General features: G+C 39.1%; 1 protein-coding gene across 3 annotated transcripts in view; it reads left to right on the top strand.

Annotated features, from left to right (window-relative positions):
- Window positions 1-18,092, top strand: part of LOC139751578 (CST complex subunit CTC1-like) — a 116,918-nt gene extending 98,826 nt beyond the window's left edge. For all 3 annotated transcript variants that reach the window (XM_071667162.1, XM_071667163.1, XM_071667161.1), the window contains 2 exons: window positions 6,452-6,587; window positions 10,177-18,092. In XM_071667162.1, the coding sequence (XP_071523263.1) occupies window positions 6,452-6,587; window positions 10,177-11,976 (1,936 nt within the window). In that variant the 3' untranslated portion in view covers window positions 11,977-18,092. The remainder of the gene's footprint in view (window positions 1-6,451; window positions 6,588-10,176) is intronic.
- The last annotated feature ends 5,862 nt before the right edge of the window (window positions 18,093-23,954 follow it).

Genomic DNA, 23,954 nt, shown 5'->3' with positions numbered 1-23,954 from the left:
CTGTACAAGGTAGCATAGTGGTTATTCTATGGTTAGAGCATTCCACTGATGTCTGAAGTTATTAATTTGACCTGTGCTTATGCTTACTTTATTGTGTTCCCATTTTATCCTCCAGTGAGTAGATACCTGTTCATTGTGACTAAAGAATGAAGGGAGTGTGTACTTATCATGCCACATTTTTTGTAGTTTTCAGCCCACAGCTCATACCTGTTAGTCTCCTTATGTGACACAAGTGCTAACTTACACATGGGTGTTAATAACAAGATTTTGCCATTATGGCTTGGCTAAGGCAAAGCGTTCTCAGCATTTTTACAAATAGAATTATACTGTTTCTCTTAGCTCTGACTTCTCTTGTGTAGTTACCTGCTTGAGATACTTGAGCAGTATTCTTATTACCCTATCCCAAGGTACAATGATAATGAAAAATATAAACTTGTAATAATGAAGCTTGTATAATTAATTACCAATTTGTATGATACAGGGAGAAGTTTTACACCCATGGAGTCCCATCTCTTGAACAATCTCTACCATCATACAACTTCATAAATATATGTATGGAGACTATTACTGTGGCACTCCCCTTGAGGGAATTCCAGAATGAAACAGGCATCAGAGATATAGATAGATACATTGAAAACTAGAATAGGTTAACAGTAATGGGATAGATTACTACTGCACTGGTTTTCATTGAATTTAGAAATGTATTTATTATCTCCAAAGTCTGCTCGTGTAGGCATTGAGAATACATTTCAAGAAATATAGTTAGCATACTGTTATTTGCACCTTACGGCATATTTCCCTGAAATATATTTCCTCTGCTCACTATAGAGGGTCCTAGATATATGTCCGTGTTATGTCCCTTAAAAACACGACTTGTAGAGAAAATTGTACAAAGGAAAAATTTTTCCTCTAAGCAGTACTGTAATTAGCTTGAGATACATTCACTACCATCTCTTCATCCATAAAGGTGTTCACATCTTTTTCCTCCTCTACACCTAAAGGCTTTGCAACAGCTGTTATAGTGATCTTCTCTTGGAGGCCTGAAGGTCCTGCTTTTTCCATGACTGGCTTGGGTTTGGGTTCCCTCTCCTTCCTCTTAAAGAATGATTCAGTCTTTGTCTGCTTGCCAGCATGAATATCAGCTTTATAACACAAGATAAAGGACACCCCTAGTTTGATGGATGTAGGGGTCACTGTCTCCAACAACTTGAAATTCTCCCAGCACTGTAATGAAGTTGCCAAGAAAGCAAATAGGGTGTTAGGCTGTTTTAACAGAAACTTTACATACAAAAACAAGGATGTGAAAGTGCCTCTATACCCAAGTCTAGTTAGACAACAGCTTGAATATGCAGTGCAGTTTTGGGCCCCTCCGAAGCAAGGATATTCGTAGACTGGAAGCAGTGCAGCAAAGAGAAACTAATTGATTCCTTCTTTGTATAACAAACCATATGAGGAGAGATTGCAAGAATTAAACTTGTTCTCCATAAGCAAGAGGTATCTCCTTGGCAAATTAATAGAATGCTTTAGAACACTTTAAGGATTCAACATTGTCAGTATTGAAAGTTACACTAGCACCAGCATTACCAATGAGAGAAAATGTACTAAAATTTAGAGGTCACCAAGTTAATCTGGATTGGATGAAATGTTTCTGTACCATCAACATTATAAGCTCCCAGAAAATGTCATTCAGAGCAAAACTTATACCTTCAAAACTAGGCTTAATCATCACTTGTCACTCTTTGGTATTGAAAAATTAATTTAATCAGTCATCATAACATACTGATATATTATGCTACCATCTTGTAGGTAGTAGTTGGTAGGCAGCCAGCGACAAAGGTCGTATTACCTGTATTACCTGCTTGGGTATCAGGAGAGATAGTGACAGCTGTGTAATGAGCCAGCACTTCAGTGGTTGTCAAGTTGCATTCCTCTGACCCAGGTAACTGTCTTTTCTTTCTGCCTCATCCTATCGTGGACTACTGGCATTCTGTCCACAAACACACAATCTTGCTTTGTCACACATAATACTTGACAACAGTTAACTCACGTGGCTCATTCTTCTTAGCGAGATTTTCCTGTGGTGAGCACTAAGTGCTAGCCATCCCCTTTGTCAAAATGGTAGGAGCAATGGATAGAAGTAGTAGGTAGGAACATTGAGGTAGAAACATTAGGTAGAAGTAGTAGGTAGGAACTTAAGGTAGGATCTATAGGTACACGTAATCAGTAAGAACAGTATGTAGGAGCCTCTGCCAACACTGTGATAGACTTGCCCTCTGACAGTGGCTTTTTGAGGGTGAGGCACTAAAGGCTAAGAAGTGGTACTGGAGTTCACTATTATGGAGACTCTTTTGCCATGGCCACCCCAATGAGCAAGTTCCAGAAGGGAACGCATCAGAGGAATGATAGAATATATAGATAGATGCCACCTTCTCAACTACTGATCTTTCCCTTGCCATGCTGCTGTAATATACCAACATTGATTAACCCAAACCATCTGCTTTGAGAAAGTAAGTAAGAATTACTGTATTATTCTTCAGCATAAGGAATAGAATAGACATGGTTAGGCAAGAGGCTGGAGTTCATCTTGAGTATTGTCTTTATAACAAAAGTGAAGGCATGTATGTCGATGGTGATGGGATGTATGACATATTCATTGTTCATTCTACCTTATGACTTTCCTCTAAAAATTTCCTTCATGCATATTAATCCTGGAAGGTATTATTTTCTGCCTGTTTCCTATCCAGCATGTTGCCAGAGGGAGTATAAGATGGGGAGAGAGCCTTTGCTTTGCTGTCTTTTTCTACTGCTTTTTAGGGACCTTTTTTTTTTTAGGTCAAAGCACCTCGCTTGGATCTTGAATCTGTGGTCTGTGTATCTGTGTGTATAAATCTCTCGGTAGCATGAAATGCTATTATAAGGTGTGCAACCTCAGTGGAGTAATCAGCCAGATAGTCAAGAGTCCTGAGTATTTTGATCACCTCATCAGCAAGGTTGAAAACATGTTGAATAGACTGTTGCAAGTCCCTTATATTCAAGCTGCATTGTATCTTTCATTATCACCATCTTTACTTTTCTTACCAAATGCTTGCCTGTTAAACTAACCCAAGTTCATATTGTATAAAGGCTGTGAATATAACTCAAGAACTCCATCATATCCTCTTCTTTGGCTCTTCAAAACCAAGAGTCATTCACTGCTTTGGGCTAGATTTTTCTCCATATGCTGTTCATGGACCAGAACCTTATTTCTGCCCATGCCACACCAGAATTCTTGTATGGTAGGTTTTTCCATCCATCTTTTCATGGATGAATGTCCTGAAGATCCTTTATAGATCGTAAGCTTTAAAGTTTGCAATCATGCCTTTCTCCATGGATTTGATGAGCGAAGTAGTCCTTGGTGGCAGGAACCTAACTTTACTGTTTAAGCATAAAGCTTTATAGTTCAAATTGTGATCAATGGCTTCATCTAACAAGGAGAATCATGAAGGTAAAATTGTTTTATTCACAATATTTTTTCATCTCAGTAATAAAATAATTCATGACCCTGACACAGAATATTAGCCTTTATGAAAATTGTCCCAATGTTGTATGGTTGCGAGGCATGGGCTATGGATAGAGTTGTGCGCAGGAGGATGGATGTGCTGGAAATGAGATGTTTAAGGACAATGTGTGGTGTGAGGTGGTTTGATCGAGTAAGTAACGTAAGGGTAAGAGAGATGTGTGGAAATAAAAAGACTGTGGTTGAGAGAGCAGAAGAAGGTGTTTTGAAATGGTTTGGGCACATGGAGATAATGAGTGAGGAAAGATTGACCAAGAGGATATATGTGTCGGAGGTGGAGGGAACGAGGAGAAGTGGGAGACCAAATTGGAGGTGGAAAGATGGAGTGAAAAAGATTTTGTGTGATCGGGGCCTGAACATGCAGGAGGGTGAAAGGAGGGCAAGGAATAGAGTGAATTGGATCGATGTGGTATACCGGGGTTGACTGTGCTGTCAGTGGATTGAATCAGGGCTTGTGAAGCGTCTGGGGTGAACCATGGAAAGCTGTGTAGGTATGTATATTTGCGTGTGTGGACGTATGTATATACATGTGTATAGGGGTGGGTTGGGCCATTTCTTTCGTCTGCGTCCTTGCGCTACCTCGCAAACGCGGGAGACAGCGGCAAAAAAAAAAAAAAAAAATTGTCATTGTTTTGAGGATTCTCCTAGTGGTAAACAAGCACTGGTTTTAGCTTCTTGTCTTCAGGGGCCATTGCTGCTAAGCAAGAGTGTTAGATGGTCTTTCAAAGCCTTGAAAGCTGTTTCACTCTTTTTGTTGATAGAAATATTGGTTTTTGATAGGATTTGCCTTCAGTAAAGTCATGTCTCACCTGCATTAACGACTTGTTGAGGGTCCTAGTGTCCTTCCTTGATTATAACCTCCAAGTCTCCTGGAAAGTTTCAGCTACCTAGGTGTCCCTATTCATTGTTTTATCCTGCTCACATATATTTTTTATTGTATGGTGAGACTGGAAACAGGAAACAAGTCAAGGCTAGCATTGAATGTTTCTTTACTTGTAGAACTCTTTCCCTCCTCTATCTTGACTTGTACATATAAGCTGAGTGCCTGCTCTTGAATGAAGGCAAGACTTATCGGCATATTTTTCAAGTGAGAGACTGCTGAAGTTGGTAACTGAGTTTGGAAAAGTATGTGAAAAGAGAAAGTTGAGAGTAGATGTGAATAAGAGCAAAGTCATTAGCTTCAGTAGGGTTGAGGGGCAAATTAATTGGGATGTAAGGTTAAATGGAGAAAAATTGGAGGAAGTGAGGTGTTTTAGATATCTGGGAGTGGATTTAGCAGCGGATGGAACCATGGAGGCTGAAGTGAGTCACGAGGTTGGGAGGGGGCGAAGGTTCTGGGAGCGATGAAGAACATGTGGAAGGAGAGAATGTTATCTTGAAGAGCAAAAATGGATATGTTTGAAGGAATAGTAGTTCCACCCATGTTGTATGGTTGCGAGGCATAAGCTATAGATAGGGTTGTACGGAGGAGGGTGGATGTGTTGGAAATGAAATATTTGAGGACAATATGTGGTGTGAAGTGGTTTGATTAAGTAATGAGATGTGTGGAAATAAAGAGTGGTTGAGAGAGCAGAAGAGGGTTTGTTTGAATGGTTTGGTCATATGGAGAGAATGAGTGAGGAAAGATTGTTAAAGAGGATAAATGTGTCAGAGGTAAAGGGAACAAGGAGAAGCGGGAGACCAAATTGGAGGTGGAAGGATGGAGTGAAAATGATTTTGAGCGATTGGGGCCTGAACATACAGGAGAATGAGAGGCAAGCAAGGAATAAAGTGAATGGGAATGATGTGGTACACCGGTTCAACATGCTATTAATGGACTGAACCAGGGCATGTGAAGCATCTGGTGTATACTGTGGAAAAATCTGTGGGTCCTGGATGGGGATAGGGAGCTGTGGTTTCCGTGCATTACGCATGACAGCTAGAGACCGAGTGTGAACGAATGTGGCTTTGTGTCTGTTTTCCTCGCCCTACCTTGCTGAAGCACGGGGTAATGATGCTGCTTCCTGTGGGGTGGCAAGAGGAATGTATAAAGGCAGCAAGTATGAATATATACATGTGTATATATGTCTGTGTATATGTATGTATATGTTGATATGTATATGTGTGTGTATGGGCATATATGTATATATATATGTGTATATGAATGGATGGGCCATTCTTCATCTCTTTCGTAGTGTTACCTCGCTGAGGTGGAAGCAGGGATAAAGTATAATAAAATTATGAATATCATCCTGCTAGTTAGCCAGCATCCTTCCCATTGCTTCCATAGCATGGCTTTTCAGCCAGATGATCACTGTAGAATGTTGTGTTGTATGCTTCACCTCTTTCATAATCTCATCAGTGTCCTTGATATTGTTTCACTTAGTGGTCAGAGGCAAGCCAAGATGGCAGACAATATCTACAGCCTGTTCTGCTGCACTTTGTCATATAAACTTTGATGTTGAGAAACACTACTGCCTCTTGTGAACACTAGACAACTTTCCACTGGCACCAGATTTTCCACTCATGGTTGTCAGATTATGGGAATTTAACATAACATAACATGGAGGACATGTGAATGTACATGCCCCATGTTGCTTACAGACTGGGTGGAAGAAAGCATCCAGCCAATTTGGTGATTTAGGGTATGTTGATCCCCTCTGCTGCATGTTTTAAAAAGACATGTATCAGTTTGACTTATAGTGGGGACCCTATGCATATGAAAGGGTAGCATTTATCAAAAGGGTCTTCCTTACTCTTCTGACTAAGGAGTGACATCCATCCATGTGTCTACCTGCTTTGTATGCACTCTAACACCTCATTTCATGTATTTTAGTATTATATGCATGTCTGATTACATTGTTGTCCAATTCTGTAATGAAAAATACATTTGGAACAAGATTTTTTCTTTTCCAGGAGACAGTGGAATGGCAACAGAGGCTTACTAACAAAGTTGATTAAAGAAGCTGCCAGACGAAATATTATGAACAAAGAATCACGTTCTTTACTTCAGGAATTCCTGTTGTCTCACCACCAGTGTATTGTCACACGGGTAAGATTATACGCTACATATATTTTGTTGTTAGACTTGAATGAAATTTGTCAATTGTAATTGGTTAACTGTATGACAGGGTGTTGGCAGTGAGTTGAAATCAAGAGGCAGATCCGAAAATTATTTTTATTTTGAAGGGATATGCTCTACTATTCCTTAGCCAGCATACAGGTGGGAACTAGTTTGGACATACATTAGAATTAGCTCTTTGAACTTTAAGAGGCACATTTAGAAAAAGCTTGCACAGCAGTCTTAAGTTATGCCATAAATTTTGCTTGCTGTAGTTTTGATTAGTGATGCAGTGCAATTTGAACTGCAAAACAAAGTAAAAAAAAAATTGAGTTGAGAGGATGTTAAGAATCATAGATTTACTTCATCATAAACACCCAAGGAATTGAATTGTTTATTTGTTTAAGCAGTTGTACATGATATAACAAAAATGAAGTTCCATAGTATGGAAAATCATTTACTCTGACACAGATGGAGCTGAAGTCTTAAAAGACCAATCCTGTAAATTTAAGAGAGGGGGTCACCAGGACTAGGGTTTATCAAGGAAATATAAAAGATAATAGAAAATATCAAGAAAAGGTAAAGAAAAAGAAAAACCTAGTAAATTAGCCATATGCTTATTTTTTCCATACATGTCATTTCCCCACATTAGCGAGGTATCCTGAGTAACAGACAAAGAAAAAGCTTCATTTTTGATATCCAGTCACAAGCTGTCAAGTATAATGCACCGAAACCAGAGCCTCCTATTCATAACCAAGCCCTACAGATGTTTAAATTTATCATGCTATATGTGTTTAGTTTTTCATTTGCATTTTGAACTTTGCTAACTCGTACATCTTTGACTCTTCTTTGACACCACCAACTGATGCACAAAGAACTTTTTCCAGTGCTAACAGTTCACCATTTGCCAAATCAGCAACTAATTTATTTGGGAATACACTAGGGTTGTGCCTACCCCTATGTTATATGGGCTATTGAAACTATGATTCTTTCCTAGTGTTTATTGTGGATGATTGTAACTTAAGACATTTCTACAGACTGATAAAGTGCATCTTTTACGATAAAAGACAGCAGAAAAAGGAACCCATACAAGTATGACAAGGGTCTCCATTGTGTAACTATAACTAGGATTCTTTTCATGGTGCTAAATACAGTTGCTTGTGACATAAGGTACCTCTGCATACCAATAAAAAAAATGCCTGCACTCAAACACCTCACTTTTCTGTTTCACTAGCAACTTTACATTATCAGCTGACTTCCCTTTTTTACTTGCCCACCTCCTGACTTCTGCATGCCACACACATTGATTGCACATGCCAGCACATTTTCCCTAAAACCCTCCCATTCCTCGCCCATTCCCATAGTTTCAGTTTGCTCTCACCTTTTGCCATTCTACACTTGATCTCTCCTGGTATTTCTTCACATAGGTCTCTTTTCCAGGCTCACAAGCTCACTCACTTTCACTCTCCACTTGTCACTCACTCATAGCATTTCCTCTTTTCTAAAAATCTCTAGAAATCTTCATCCTTACCTCCACCAAATAATGATTAGGCATCCCACCAGCTGCCTTTCTCAGCAGTCTCACAACCAAGTGTCCCTCTTTTGCATGCCTGTCAATTAGTATGTAATCCAATAAGCATATCTTTCCTACTCACCCATGTATACTTATGTGTATACCTCTTTTTAAACCACGTATTTCCAAACATCTTTCCTTTTTTAGGAAACAACTCCACAAGCTGTTCATTCTTATTCACAGTATTGGTTATCCTATGCACCTGGTTACACCCTCAACTGCCACATTCCTCACTCTTGCAATTAAATCATCCATCACTAATACCCAATCCCTTGCATCATAACTGCTGACATCCTCACTCAGCTGCCATCCAAACAGTAGCCTCTCTTCATTGTTTTCTCAAGGTCAGGTGCATAAGCACTAAAAATCACCCATTTTTACCTCCATCAGTTTGTAGCTCATTTCCTTTCACATTTCACACATTCCCACAATTCCCATTTCAGCTGTAATTCTACCCCTTCCTTAGCTCTCGTCCTCACACTAACCCTAAGACTTTCCCAAACCATTCTTCCCCCATACCTTTTGAGCCAGAGCCAGAGTATACAGGTTCCTTACCTCAAACATTCTGCCTATATCTCCTTTCTTTTCATCAGAGTGACATCCACACATATTCAGACACCCAAGTCTGAGCCTTTGAGGAGGATGTGCTTTCCATGCTTGGCTCCTACTCCATCTTTAAGAATTGAAATACTTGAAAAGGAGGGTTTTCAACCCCACTCCCATTCCTCTTAGTTGCCTTCTGTGAGATATTGGGGTAAGGGAAACATATAATTGGGGAAATATAAATGAAGTTAGGATATATTGAGTCAGACAATTAATATAAAGATGAAACAGAAACAAATTGGTGACGGAGGTAACATTGCGACATGGACAGAGAATAGTTAACGAGAATGGTTGAAAGACAAAGTTAATAGTATATGAAGTTATACCATAGTGATATGCTCCTCATTATTTATTGCATTATTTGTTTTGTTTCTTAAACAGCTTCTTCATATTGATTTAGTGACTAACCTTGGCAAAAATACGAATAATTAAACACTGTTAACTGGCATCTTTTACACACAGCTCAATGCTGGTTCTAAAATTGTGACTAGGCCTATAGTGAAAGCGATCTTGGGTTTCATAGCTGGACATCATGTGGCCAAACATTTGGATCAAAAACATTTGCAAAAAGCACAGGTGCCAAATTTCACTACCAGTTACCTTGAGTTTAAAAATGGAAAAAAAATATGCTTTAAAGCATTAGTTAAACTGTTTGGAAGCCTGGTGGTCTTTTCATGCCATCAGTGGTATGTACAAATTGGTACAAAGTCAGGACTTCCAGTATTATGTTTCAGAGACAAATGGGGGTTTGTTTGAATCCCTCAAACTCCCTTTGGTGACAGGCTTGTGATGTAAGGTAAGTGGCCTTTGCTTTGGCTTAACAGGAATCTCCTTTGGTGAGTCCAGTGATTTTTTTCAGCCGTGAATTTATTTTATGATGCCTCTGTTTAATTCTCGCTGATCACCCTTTTTGGATCTGGATATGTTGCTTTCTTAAATATTGATCTATCGCACATGTCAAAGTGTCACAAAGGGAAAAGTCCTTTTATATATTTTTTTCTAGGTTTCTTTTCAGGTCTTTCTTGCTCCATGGAGCTATGCATATAGAAAGCCAGAGGGGGTTCTCTCCCAAGGTGAAAAATTTAGGTTTTGAATTATGGAAAAGTATTTCATAACCATTGGCAGAACTCGGAGTTTCCATACCTTTCTTCCTCAGTTTACTTTTCAAGAAATCATATCTTGAGTCCATACTGTAAAAAGTCTAAGGCATGACTCGAGTTGATAGTGAATGATGGGGTGAGCTGCCATTTTGCCATATCTCACTACCATGCTATGGCATGGACCTGAGTTGGTTATTCTGTGATTGGACAAACTTGTAGATGCTTGTAGGTAGAGATACGTAAGGTATAGATATAATTTTTTTTTCATTGTAAAATCATTTCTAATACCATACTGAATTTCCAGGAATTTGTACCTCCATTTACTTTGGTTTCTGTGGCCAGCTTGAAGACATCTGTAAATGATGAAGATCATATAGAATGTAAACACGAAAGACTTTGGCATCATGCTGTTTTACGTGAAGATGAGCCAAGAGTGCTAGTGGGAAAACTTCAGCTTGGTGAGAATGGTGTTCTCCAGATACATCAGCAAGAGTCAAAAATAGATTTTGTTATTGTAGGTAATAAAGAAAACCTCTTTGATATGGTTGGTACAGTTGTGGCCATTTATAAATTTGATCTTGTTGAAGAAAAATTCTGTTTGATTGATAGAGGAATGATTGAGAATGTGTGCAAGAAGTATATTTTGAATAAATGCTCGGATGTAGTTGTTTTAAACCGGCCACTGAATGAAACACAGGAAATCACAAGTATCAAAAATGATATAAAATTTTCATTTGAAATCAAAATAATATCAAAATCTGGTATAGTGTTCAATAATCCCCAAGTTGTAAAAGCAGGTTCTCAAAATTTATCCCATGATATGTTTTTTATTGCCCAAGGATTTATAGAAAGTAAGGATTGTCACACAATTGATAAGAAATGGCAAAAATTTGTGAAGTTTTATGGTGAGAATGCATTGATTCATTCATGCATTCAGGATGGATATTGCTGTATGGTACAGATTCCAAAGTCAGTGAATGTTGAGCTTATGATGAAAAAAAGTCAAGCAAGTGCATGCTTAAGACCACTTCAGAGTCACTTTGGTACATGTGAATGTGTTTCCCTTCCAGCTGGTTCATCAGTAATAGCTGTAACACAAGAAAAACCTCATCAGAGTGAAATTAACGTAATAGAGGTTTTAGATCCACTGTTTGAAGAAAGTGGACTAGTGTCTGTCACTGGTATTGTTAAAGATAAACAATATATGACTCCTAAATTCGCTTCAGAACTGAGGCAGCATCCATCAGATACGTGCAATGATTACCATATTGGCATCCCGGGGAACAAAATCATAAGGATTTTGCTACAAGATAATGAAAATGCTCATAGTGAAATATGGTTGTATTTTAGCAGCTCTTTTAATAACTTTACATTACACTATCCATTGGCAGTAATACCAGGTGTGAGAGTTATTGCATCTTGTGTGCAGAGAAACACTTCACAGAAAAGCAAGATGATTTATCTCAAGAGCACAGTATTTACATGTCTAACCCCAGTAACTCTGCCTGATCCTAAGGTAATTACTAATAATCCCATTATGAACAGACAAAATCATTATTTTCTTCAAGACCTCTCCAATTGCCATGGAGCATTTCAATGTTTTGCCACTGTTGGACAAATTCAGAAGGTCAGTTTTAACACTGTATGTAACTTTTGCAATTCAGAGATGGCCAAAGGATCATGTACTTACGTTGGTTGTCATGCAGAATCATCTGCCAAAATGACTGCTAGTGCTCAAGTAGTTATTGATGATGGTACTGCAACTGCTTTGGTATTCATGAATTCAGTTGAGCAAGTGCAGATTCTTCTGCAATTAACTCATAATCAGTTTGCATCATTTAACCAGCATATTGTTTCAGGATGTCATCAGCTAACTTACATCTCAAAACAGAGGGATAGTGGATGTGAGGTTTCTTCCATTTTTGAAAATATTTGCTCTAGTGATCAGTTGTTAAGGCCCCTCACTTTTTCATGTCGTAAATTTAGTTCACAGTCACAAGGGAATAGTCAGTCAATTGACCGTTTGCATTTGTACTGTTTGTCTTTGTCAGAACTTAAACCAAAGGAAGATTTTAAAACGCTATTGAAATATACAAAACATTGATGCCTTTTCATAATAGCATTTGTGATGGGGTGGCAACGGGAATGGATGAAGGCAGCAAGTGTGGATGTGTATATATGTATATAGCTGTGTATGTATATGTTGAAATATATAGGTATGTGTATGTCCGTGCGTGTGTGAGCGTTTATGTATATACCTGTGTATGTGGGTGGGTTGGGCCATTCTTTTGTTTGTTTCCTTGCACTACCTCACTAATGTGGAAGACAGTGACTAATTATAAAAAAAAAAATTTATATTCCATAGAGCAAAGTGGTTTACTCATCTCCTATCAGTATTCGTAATATTTGTTTAAGCTTCTGCCTTTCTTAGTAGAAGCTTGAGGCTGTCCTTTATTAGTCATGGGAGTTTTCACCCTGTGCTTTTGATTTAAGGATGTTTAAGAATATCCCCTAGTACAGTTTTCCAACTAGTTCAGCTGTATCCCAGGCAACAAGAAAGCATAAAAAACTGACAACCCCGTTTGCTCACATACACTCTCTAGGAGTGATATACAATGCACTGAAACTAGAGGCACATCACCTGCTGTATACCACATCACTCCATTTAACTTATCTGTTTTGCATCCCATGCATACTACACTCTCTTGCATGTTTTGGCATATTTCACTCCATCCTCCCACCTTCATTTTGGTTTCCCCCCTCTTGGGCCCTCCACTTCCAACATATATGCACTCTTATCCTCTCCTTATTCATTCTTGCTATATGTCTAAACCATTTTATCTCACCCTATAAAGCTCTCTCATACATACTTTTCTTAATACTATACTTCTTTCTTTTTACCTCTTTCATATCTTATTGATCAGTAGGGTGGATTGTTTTTACACTTTTCTTTAAATTCATGAGGGTAGTGCCGAAAAGTTGTGAAAGCATGAGAAAAATGCAAAAATATATGGATTCTTGGCACTATCTTTAGCATCCCCCCTCCCCAAAAAAAAGGATATTAAAATGTGCATTTATTGAAAAAAATCAACCTCAAAATATTCTTATTTTTAAGAGAGATAGTGTTAGTTTTATAGAATTACACTTCAATAAAGTATTTCTACAATCTGGAAGTCAGCGAACAACACCTTCAGCACCCCCAATGAATTTTTTTTTATATACTTACTTGCTGTTTCCTGCATCAGTGAGGTAGTACCAGGAAACAGATGGAGTGGCCCATCCACTCATATACACACATCTCTCTTACCCTATTATTACCTTACTCAATCAAACCATCTCACACCACATATTGTCCTCAAACATCTCGTTTCCAGCACATCCACCCTCCTCCGCACAACTCTATCCATAGCCCACGCTTCGCAACCTTATAACATTGTTGGAACCACTGTTCCTTCAAACATACCCATTTTTGCTTTCTGAGATAATGTTCTCGACTTCCACACATTCTTCAATGCTCCCAGAACTTTCGCCCCCTCCCCCACCCTATGATTCACTTCCGCTCCCAAGGTTCCATCCACTGCCAAATCCACTCCCAGATATCTAAAACACTTCACTTCCTCCAGTTTTCTCCATTCAAACTTACCTCCCAATTGACTTGTCCCTCAACCCTACTGTACCTAATAACCTTGCTCTTATTCACATTTACTCTAAGCTTTCTTCTTTCACAAACTTTACCAAGCTCATCCACCAGCTTCTGCAGTTTCTCACACGAATCAGCCACCAGCGCTGTATCATCAGCGAACAACAACTGACTCACTTCCCAAGCTCTCTCATCCACAACAGACTGCATACTTGCCCCTCTTTCCAAAACTCTTGCATTCACCTCCTAACAAACCCATCCATAAACAGATTAAACAACCATGGAGACATCACACACCCCTGCCACAAACCTACATTCACTGAGAACCAATCACTTTCCTCTCTTCCTACATGTACACATGCCTTACATCCTCGATAAAAACATTTCACTGCTTCTAGCAACTTGCCTCCCACACCATATATTCTTAATACCTTCCACAGAGAATCTCTATCAACTCTTTATCATATGCCTTCTCGAGATCCATAAATGCTACATACAAATCCATTTGCCTTTCTAAGTATTTCTCACATACATTCTTCAAAGCAAACACCTGATCCACACATCCTCTACCACTTCTGAAACCACACTGCTCTTCCCCAATCTGATGCTCTGTACATGCCTTCACCCTCTCAATCAATACCCTCCCATATAATTTCCCAGGAATACTCAACAAACTTATACCTCTGTAATTAGAGCATTCACTTTTATCCCCTTTGCCTGTGTACAATGGCACTATGCAAGCATTCCGCCAATCCTCAGGCACCTCACCATGAGACATACATACATTAAATAACCTTACCAACCAGTCAACAATACAGTCACCCCCTTTTTTAATAAATTCTACTGCAATGCCATCCAAACCCGCTGCCTTGGCGGCTTTCATCTCCCGCAAAGCTTTTACTACCTCTTCTCTGTTTACCAAATCATTTTTCCTAACCCTCTCACTTTGCACACCACCTCGACCAAAACACCCTATATCTGCCACTCTATCATCAAGCACATATACATACTTTACATATATACATACACAGACATATACATATATACACATGTACATATTCTTACTTACTTGTCTTCGTCCATTCCTGGCACTACCCCACGCCACAGGAAACAGCATTGCTACCCAATGCTTCAGTGAGGTAGCGCCAGGAAAACAGACAGCATTTTTACTAAAAATACCACCTATATAGCTAAAAAGCTAATTGCAATATTTTTCAGCCATAGGTACTATAATAGTATATGAACAGCATTAGGTAAAAATGACAACTCATTCTTCATTACAGTAATATTAAATTCTAAATAAATGCCTTTCTATTTTTGTGATATTTGTGAAATTTGAAGTTTAGTGTGGTATTCCTCTAAGATATAACAAATAGTCTTTGAAGCATTATACTTCAGATTAAGAAGAACAATATTTCAGAAACAACCCAGAACTCACAGAGTGGATGTGTCTGCATTTCAAGTACAACCCTAACTCCTTCCCAAACACCCAACTATATAAGAAGCTATGCTTTTTTAAGTCATGAATTCTTTTTTTTCTTTTTTTTTTTTCTTTTTACTCAAATTTTGGCAAAGCCTTTCTACTTTGAAGGGTTGTTCTTTTGTACCCATCTTTACTTTTTTGGCCACACACTTTAGTTGATGCTTCCGCAATCAATTTTATATGGCGTTCCACTGCCTGTGTGTGGCATGGCATATTGAAGTAACCATTTTCAATGGGAAGGCCACTATGATTCACATCCTCCACTTCTGAAGCCACATTTTTCTTCAGTCTGATGGTCCATACATGCCACCACCCTCTGTGTCACTACTCTTCCATACAACTTGCCAAGTACACTCAATAAACATAAACCTTTGGAATTCATACACTTACTTTTTCCCTTACCTGTAATTCAGACATTTGCTTTTGTACCCCTTGCCTTTATACAATGACACTATATAGGAAATCCTATACAGTGCTTTCAATGGCTTCTCCTGTAATGTTGTATCGAGTTGATTCAACCTGTCTTCACCATCAGTGAACATTGTGATGCCACCTGACCAAGCTTCTGCTTCAGCAAAACAGCCTTTTATATGTAACTGGCTTCACAGGAACTATTGCAGTTGATAAACCTCATTCCAGGTTTGCATTGCATGTCAGATGCAACTTAGTTAAAACATCTCTTTTCTGAAATATGTTCTGTTTGCTGGCAGTGGTTGATGACACTCAGGTCAGTGAGTATGCTATTTGAACAGTATCAGTTATATCAATTTTCTTATTGAAGAATTTGGTAGATCTTGAGATGTGCCCGTATTTGATATGAAAACAAAATAGTAATTCATTTTCACTGATAGAGGGATAAGGTTCTCTTATGTGGAGATCATCCCTGTTATGTCAAGGCTCTCATATTCATATACAGATCCAAATTGAATCTTCCCTCTCTGAAGGTCTAACTGCATCAATGTCTGCAAAAAAGCCTTGTTCTGACTCATATATTTTCAAAGGCAATACACAGGTATGGTGTATTGTGGGTACAAACATATGATACTCTCAGGGTGATACTATCACAAATCTGATTGCTGAGACAAGTGTTTCTGATGGTATGAGCTCCAGCAACTTGCCTCAGTGTGCCACATACTATCTTGAAGGAATGATTTTCTTTCTTTACTCTTCATGGCTGCTACTTCATTTTGGGAATTTCACTTGTGACCACTGTATTTCTTCCATGTATGCTTCAAGATGGTTGACTCTTACCTTCCTGAGGAGGAGAAAGCCCAAATTTTCACCTGGAAGCAAGAAAATGAGGGTAATTGCGTGGTGCTGAGAATGCATGATCAGGGAGCTGCTTCCTACATTATCTCATCAGTGCTTCAACACATTCAGCAGATCAAGACCCTATGAAACCACAACATGAACCTAGAATACTTCAGAAACCTTGCAAATTTCATGCCCAGACATCTGCAGATGTTAATTAAGGGCAAAAGAGAAATGACAAAGTAATAACATGTAACTGTGACATTATCTTTAAAAATGTATGGGAATGCCAAGTTTTTTTTACAGACACTGTATCAAAGGAAAAATCACTTATAGTAATTTCTATACTAAATTGGTCACACCCTCACTACTAATTATACAATGTTGCACATCAAAAATCATAACTGCTAAAACCATTTCCTCAGCCAGGTCACTCTTGCCATCCCACCATAAGTCCTTCAGGGTCAATCACAGCAGACTCATTCCTAACATCTATACAAAAGGAAGGATACGGGTGTTTCAGAATTGTCCTGAAGTAGGCCCAGACAAGTGAGCCTTAAGGTTAGCCTAGATAGTTAGGGAATACCTAAATGTTGGTCACCAATTCTATCAGTCCAGGCTAAAAAATTCTCCAATGGTATGGCAACAAATACATAATGATAGCTGTCAAGCAAGGCTGATTCCTCCATTAGTGCAATTATGGATAATAAGAGGTCCATGTATGGCAGCATGATATGGCTGTAATAATGCACTATAAATGACATTAAATTCTTGTATTTGTGCTTATTTGAAAATAGATTCCTTATTTCTAACTGGTTAGGGCTAGGATCCTTTCAAAATGATTCACTTATACTTTCCAGTACAAATCAAATACTATATCTTACTCTTAATCTTTGAAAATTGGTCCTTTATGACCACTTTTCTCAGAAAAGACAAAGGCCAGAATCAACAAAATTGAACCTGGCCAGTATTTTGATTTAAGTAAAGTTAACACATGGAAACCAATAGTCTATAGGTGACAGATGATAGCATTGTTTGATTATAACAGATGATGACATTACAATACCCTAATTCTATCTATCTATATCTCTGACACTTGTTCCAACTGGAATATCCTCAAATAGATTTTCCAATGCCACTTCTAAGCCTTTAGTGCCTCACCCTTAACAAGCCACTGGCAGAGGGCAAGTCTAGCAGAGGCTTCTACCTAATGTTCCTAATGACTAGTTCTATGTAATGCTCCTACCTACTACTTGTACCTAATGCTCCTGCCTAAATGTTCCTACCTGCTACTATCTACTGCTCCTACCATTCTGCCAAAAGGCAGGGCTAGCTCATAGTGCTTACTGCAGGAAAATGTAATTACAAAGAATGAGCTGCATGTGTTAAGTTTTACAAATGATATGGAGAGATTCTATGTTTGTGGACAGAATGCCAGTAGTGCATATGTTAGGGCAGAAAGAAAAGTGCACCTAGACCACCACTAAAGTGCTGGTTCGTTAAGCAGATGTCACTTAGCTTTCCTGATACCCAGGTGGGTAGTACTGGTAATAAACCTTCCTGAGCATTGGCTGCCAACTACCTACTACCTACCCATACCATACTTTGAGAGCAAAATTCTTACTATCCTTCAAAATTTACTTATTATCCTCTAAAAGTTTAAAATAATTAGTCAAAAGAACCAAATGTTAAAGCATGGAAACCAGTGGTTTATGGATGCCACTGACATTGCCATGCTATGATACAACAGGAAAGTATGCTTATAAAATGCATTCACCTAACAAAGTGTAAGGTACTTCCTCTTCAAAAGTTAAATGAAGTTTTGTAATAAAATGTCAGAATCAAATTGCTCTTATTTTGCTTCATTGGAGTGAAAGTATATGGAGATATCTGTTTACAAAACATTTCTTACTGGTAGTAAGGATCAACAAACAAAGACATGGTTTGCCTGTCATTTCTCTTTTGGAAGTGAATGGGTGGCATAGCTTTTAAGGAACTACAAGGGAACAAATCGCAATCTATATGCTTCTCTATGTCCTTCAAAGTTAATGTGACCGAAAAAATATATGACCGATATGTGATAATTTCTGAGCTATTCTTTTTATTATACTTACTCACTGTCTCCTGTGTCAAGGAGTAGTTCAAGGAAACAGACGAGGAATGGCCCAACCCCCACATACACATGTATATACATAAACGCCCATACACGCACATATACTTGCATATACATTTCAACTTTTCACACAAAGACACATACATATATACACATGAACATATTCATACTTGCTGCCTTCATCCATTCCCATTGCTTCCCCACCACCTAACCCCCCTCCAGTGAGACAGCATCAGGAAAAGACAAAAAAGGCCACATTTGTTCACACTCAGTATCAAGCTGTCATGTGTAATGCACTGAAACCACAGCTCCCTTTCCACATCCAGGCCCCACAGACCTTTCCATGGTTTACCCTAAACGCTTCACATTCCCTGGTTCAATCCACTGTATACCACATCATTCCAATTCACTCTATTCCTTGCAAGCTTTTCACCCTCCTGTATTAAACCTTAGGCCCCGATTGCTCAAAATCTTCACACCATCCACCTCCAATTTGATCTCCTGCTTCTCCTTCTTTCCTCCACATCTGACACATATATCCTCTTTGTCAATCTTTCCTCACTCATTCTCTCCATGTGTCTAAATCATTTCAACACACCTCTTCTGCTCTCTCAACCACACTCTTTTTTATTACCATACATCTCTCTTACCCTTTCATTGCTTACTCAACAAACCACCTAACACCACACATTGTCCTCAAACATCTCATTTCCAACACATCCACCCTCCTCCGCAAAAGCCTATCTATCGCCCATGCCTCGCAACCATATAACATTGTCGGAACCACTATTCCTACAAACATACCCATTTTTGCTCTCTCAGATAAGTTCTCACCTTCCACACATTATTCAACGCTCCCAGAACCTTTGCCCCCTCCCCCACCCTGTGACTCACTTCTGCTTCCATCTGTTGCTAAGTCCTCTCCCAGATATCTAAAGCACTTCGCTTCCTTCAGTTTTTCTCCATTCAAACTTTCATCCCAATTAATTTGTCCCTTAACCCTACTGAGCCTAATAACCTTGCTCTTATCCACATTTACTCTCAACTTCAATTAATTTGTCCCTTAACCCTACTGAGCCTAATAACCTTGCTCTTATCCACATTTACTCTCAACTTCCTTCTTTCACATACTTTACCAAACTCAGTCACCAACTTCTGCAGTTTCTCACCCAAATCAGCCATCAGCGAACAACAATTGACTCACTTCCCAAGCCCTCTCATCCACAACAGACTGCGTACTTGCCCCCTCTCCAAAACTCTTGCATTCACCTCCCCAACCACCCCATCCATAAAAAAACTAAACAACCATGGAGACATCCTGCACCCCTGCCGCCGCAAACCGACATTCACTGGGAAAAAATCACTTTCCTCTCTTCCTACTCATACACATCCCTTACATCCTTGTTAAAAACTTTTCACTGCTTCTAGCAACTTACTTCCTACACCATATACTCTTAAAACCTTCCACAAAGCATCTCTGTCAACTCTATCATATGCCTTCTCCAGATCAATAAATGCTACATACAAATTCATCAATTTTTCTAAGTATTTCTCTCATACATTCTTCAAAACAAACACCTGATCCACACATCCTCTACCACTTCTGAAACCACACTGCTCTTCCCCAATCTGATGCTCTGTACATGCCTTTACCCTCTTAATCAATACCCTCCCTCTGTAATTTGAACACTCACCTTTATCCCCTTTGCCTTTTTACAATGGCACTATGCATGCATTCTGCTAATCCCCAGGCACTTCACCATGATCTATACATACATTGAATAGCCTTACCAACCAATCAACTACACAATCACCCACTTTCTTAATAAATTCCATTGCAATACCATCCATACACAGTGCCTTGCCAGCTTTCATCTTCTGCAAAGCTTTCACCACCTCTTCTCTGTTTACCAGACCATTCCCTCTGACCCTTTCACTTGGCACACCACCCCAACCAAAACACCCCATATCTGCCACTCTATCATCAAACACATTCAACAAACCTTCAAAATACACACTCCATCTCTCCCACTTAATCACTACTTGTTATTACCTTCCCATTTGCCCCCTTCACTGATGTTCCCATTTGTTCTATCTTACGCACTTTGTTTACCTCCTTCCTAAACATCTTTTTATTCTCCCTAAAATTCAGTGACACTCTCTGTCTGACTCTCATTTGCCCTCTCTTTCACCTTTTTCACCTCTCTCTTGACCTCCTGCTGCTTTCTTTTATTCATCTCAAAGTCATTTGCACTACTTCCCTGCAAAAATTGTCCAAATGCCTCTCTCTTCTCTTTCTCTTCTCTTTCACTAACAATCTTACTTCTTCATCCAACCACTCACTACCCTTTCTAATCTACCCAATTCCCACCTTTCTCATGCCACATGCATCTTTTGCACAAGTCATCACTGCTTCTCTAAATACCTCCCATTCCATACCCCACTCCCCTTAGGTCATTTGCTCTCACCTTTTTCCATTTTGCACTCAATCTCTACTGGTACTTCCTCACACAAGTCTCCTTTCCAAGCTGACTTACTCTCATGACTCTCTTCTCCCCAACATTTTCTCTTCTTTACTGAAAACCTCTACGAATCTTCACCTTTGCCTCCACAAGATAGTGGTTAGACATCCCTCCAGCTCCCCCCCCCCCCCAACATTTACATCTAAAAGTCCCTCTTTTACACGCCTATCAATTAACATGTAATCCAATAACGCCCTCGGGCCATCTCTCCTACTCACATACATATACTTATGTATATCTCTCTTTTTAAACCAGGTATTCCCAATCACCAGTCCTTTTTCAGCACACAAAGCCACAAGCTCTTTATTTCCATTCACAACACTGAACACCCCATGTACACCAATTATACCCTCAAGTGCCACATTCCTCACCTTTGCATTCAAATCACCCATCACTATAACCCAGTCTCGTGCATAAAAATTGCTAACATATTCACTCAACTGCTTCCAAAACACTTGCCTCTCGTGATCTCTCTTCTCATGACCAGGTGCATAGGCACCAATACTCACCCATCTCTTTCCATTCACTTTCACTTTTGCCCGTATCAAACTAAAGTTTACTTTCTTACACTCTATCACATACTCCAACAACTCCTGGTTCAGGTGGAGTGCTACTCCTTCCTTTGCTCGTCCTCTCACCAACTCCTGACTTTACTCCCAAGACATTCACAAACCACTCTTCCCCTTTATCCTTGAGCTTCATTTCACTCAGAGCCAAAACATCCAGGTTCCTTTCCTCAAACATACTACCTATCTCTCCTTTTTTCTCATCTTGGTTACATCCACACACATTTAGACATTTAGATGTACTTTAGTTAAAATTCTGCTGTATTATGGAAAAGAACATTAAAAATGAAACCCATTTTTTGAGCTACACAATGTGATGGGACACATTTAGTTCATATTCTCTACCTTACATACTGAACAAGCACATTTTGCAACGTTACTGGTCTACCCAATCTAGCACAAAATGTAAAAAGGAGACATTCTGCAATTAATTCCATGGTTAGAATGAAGTAACAGTCTAACTCACTGCTATATACAATATCTATTTGCAAAATTTGTTCAAAATCTTTTAATCACTGAGCTGCATGAAATCTTGTAATTATAAATTGATCTGCATCTTTTAATTAACTGTCATTATTACATGCAAAATAACATACGTCACATTCGTAACATACTTGTTTAGCAAGAATATCAGCCTCTTTCCAACCTCAAGAAAAGAGAATATCAAATAATACTGATTGGAGGCATCATCTCTGACATTTAGTGGTAAACTTTTGTCTGGGAACTAAACGATAATAATTTTAATTATTTCATATCGGAAACTCCCTGCCAACCTTACCTCTGCTAAATCTGAGTTCTAGATTTGGAAGATGGGAGTATTGTAAATTTGTTAAACAGTTTTTCTTCCACAGCACCTCCATTGATGTGCTGTCAATGGACTTAACCCGGTCATGTGAAATGTCTGGGGTAAACCATGGAAAATCTACGGGGCCTGGATGTGGATAAGGAGCTGAGGTTTTGGTGCATAACACATGACTGCTAGAGACTGTGTGAATGGCCTTTTTTGTCTGTTTTCCTGACACTACCTCGCTGAAGAATAGGGGGGGTGATGCTGTTCCCTATGGGGTGGGGAGGTGCCAGGAATGGATGAAGGCAAGCAAGTATGAATATGTATGTGTTTATATGTGTGTATATATGTGTATATGGGCATTTTTGTATATACATGTGTATATGAGTGGATGGGCTATTCTTTGTCTGTTTTCTGGCACTACCTCGCGGACGTGGGAAACAGTGATCATGGATAAACAAACAAACAAAAAGCTGGGGAGAGAGAGTATCATTAAACTTTGGGAGACTGAAAAGATGTTTTGGAAGGAGGTCAATAACATGTGTAAAACAAGAGAACAAATGGGAATATTGGTAAAGGGGGAAATTATAACAGGTAGTGATGAAGTGAGAAGGAAATGGAGTGAGTATTTTGAGGGTTTGTTGAATGTGTTTGATGATAGAGTGCCAGATGTAAAGCATTTTGGTCGGGGTGGTGTGCGAAGTGAGAGGATCAGGGAGAATGGTTTAGTTAAGAGAGGAGATAGTGAAAGCTTTGGGGAAGATAAAATTCAGCAAGGCGGTGGGTTTGGATGGTACTGCAGTTGAATTTACTAAGAAAGGGGGTGACTGTGTTGTGGATGGATTGGTAAGGATATTTAATGTATGTATGGATCATGGTGAAGTGCTTGAGGATTGGCAGAATGTGTGCACAGTGCCACTGTACAAAGGCAAAGGGGATAAGGTGAGTGTTCAAACTACAGAGGAATAAGTTTGTTGAGTATTCCTGGGAAATTATTTGGGAGGGTATTGATTGAGAGGGTGAAGGCATGTACAGAGTATCAAACTGGGGGAGAGCAGTGTGGTTTCAGAACTGGTAGAGGTTGTGTGGATCATGTGTTTGCTTTGAAGAATGTGCAAGAAATACTTAGAAAAATACGTGGATTTGTATGTAGCATTTATGGATGTGGAGAAGGCATGTGATAGGGTTGATAGAGATGCTTTGTGGAAGGTCTTAAGAGTATATGGTGTGGGAGGTAAGCTGCTAGAAGCAGTGAAAAGTTTTAATCAAGGATGAGAGGGTGAAGGCAAGTACAGAGTATCAGATTGGGGAAGAGCAGTGTGGTTTCATAAGTGGTAGAGGATGTGTGGATCAGGTGTTTGCTTTGAAGAATTTGTAAGAAATACTTTGAAAAAAGATGGATTTGTATGTAGCATTTATGAATCTGGAGAAAGCATATGATAGGGCTGATAGAGATCCTTTGTAAAAGGTCTGAAGAGTATGTGGTATGGGAAGTAAGCTGCTAGAAGCAGTGAAAATTTTAATCAAGGATATAATGCATGTGTATGAGTAGGAAGAGAGGAGAGTGATTGGTTACCAGTGAAGGTCGGTCTGTAGCAGGGGTGTGTAATTTGCTTATGGATGGGGTGGTTAGGAAAGAGAGGTGAGTATGCAGTTTATTGGGAATGAGAGGGCCTGGAACATAAGTCAGTTGTTTCCTGATGATGTAGCTCTAGTGGCC

Source organism: Panulirus ornatus, chromosome 11 (assembly GCF_036320965.1).
Source record: "Panulirus ornatus isolate Po-2019 chromosome 11, ASM3632096v1, whole genome shotgun sequence".
Lineage (NCBI taxonomy): Eukaryota > Metazoa > Arthropoda > Malacostraca > Decapoda > Palinuridae > Panulirus > Panulirus ornatus.
Note: the sequence above shows the minus strand (reverse complement) of the source record. Positions and strands in the feature narration are given on the sequence as shown.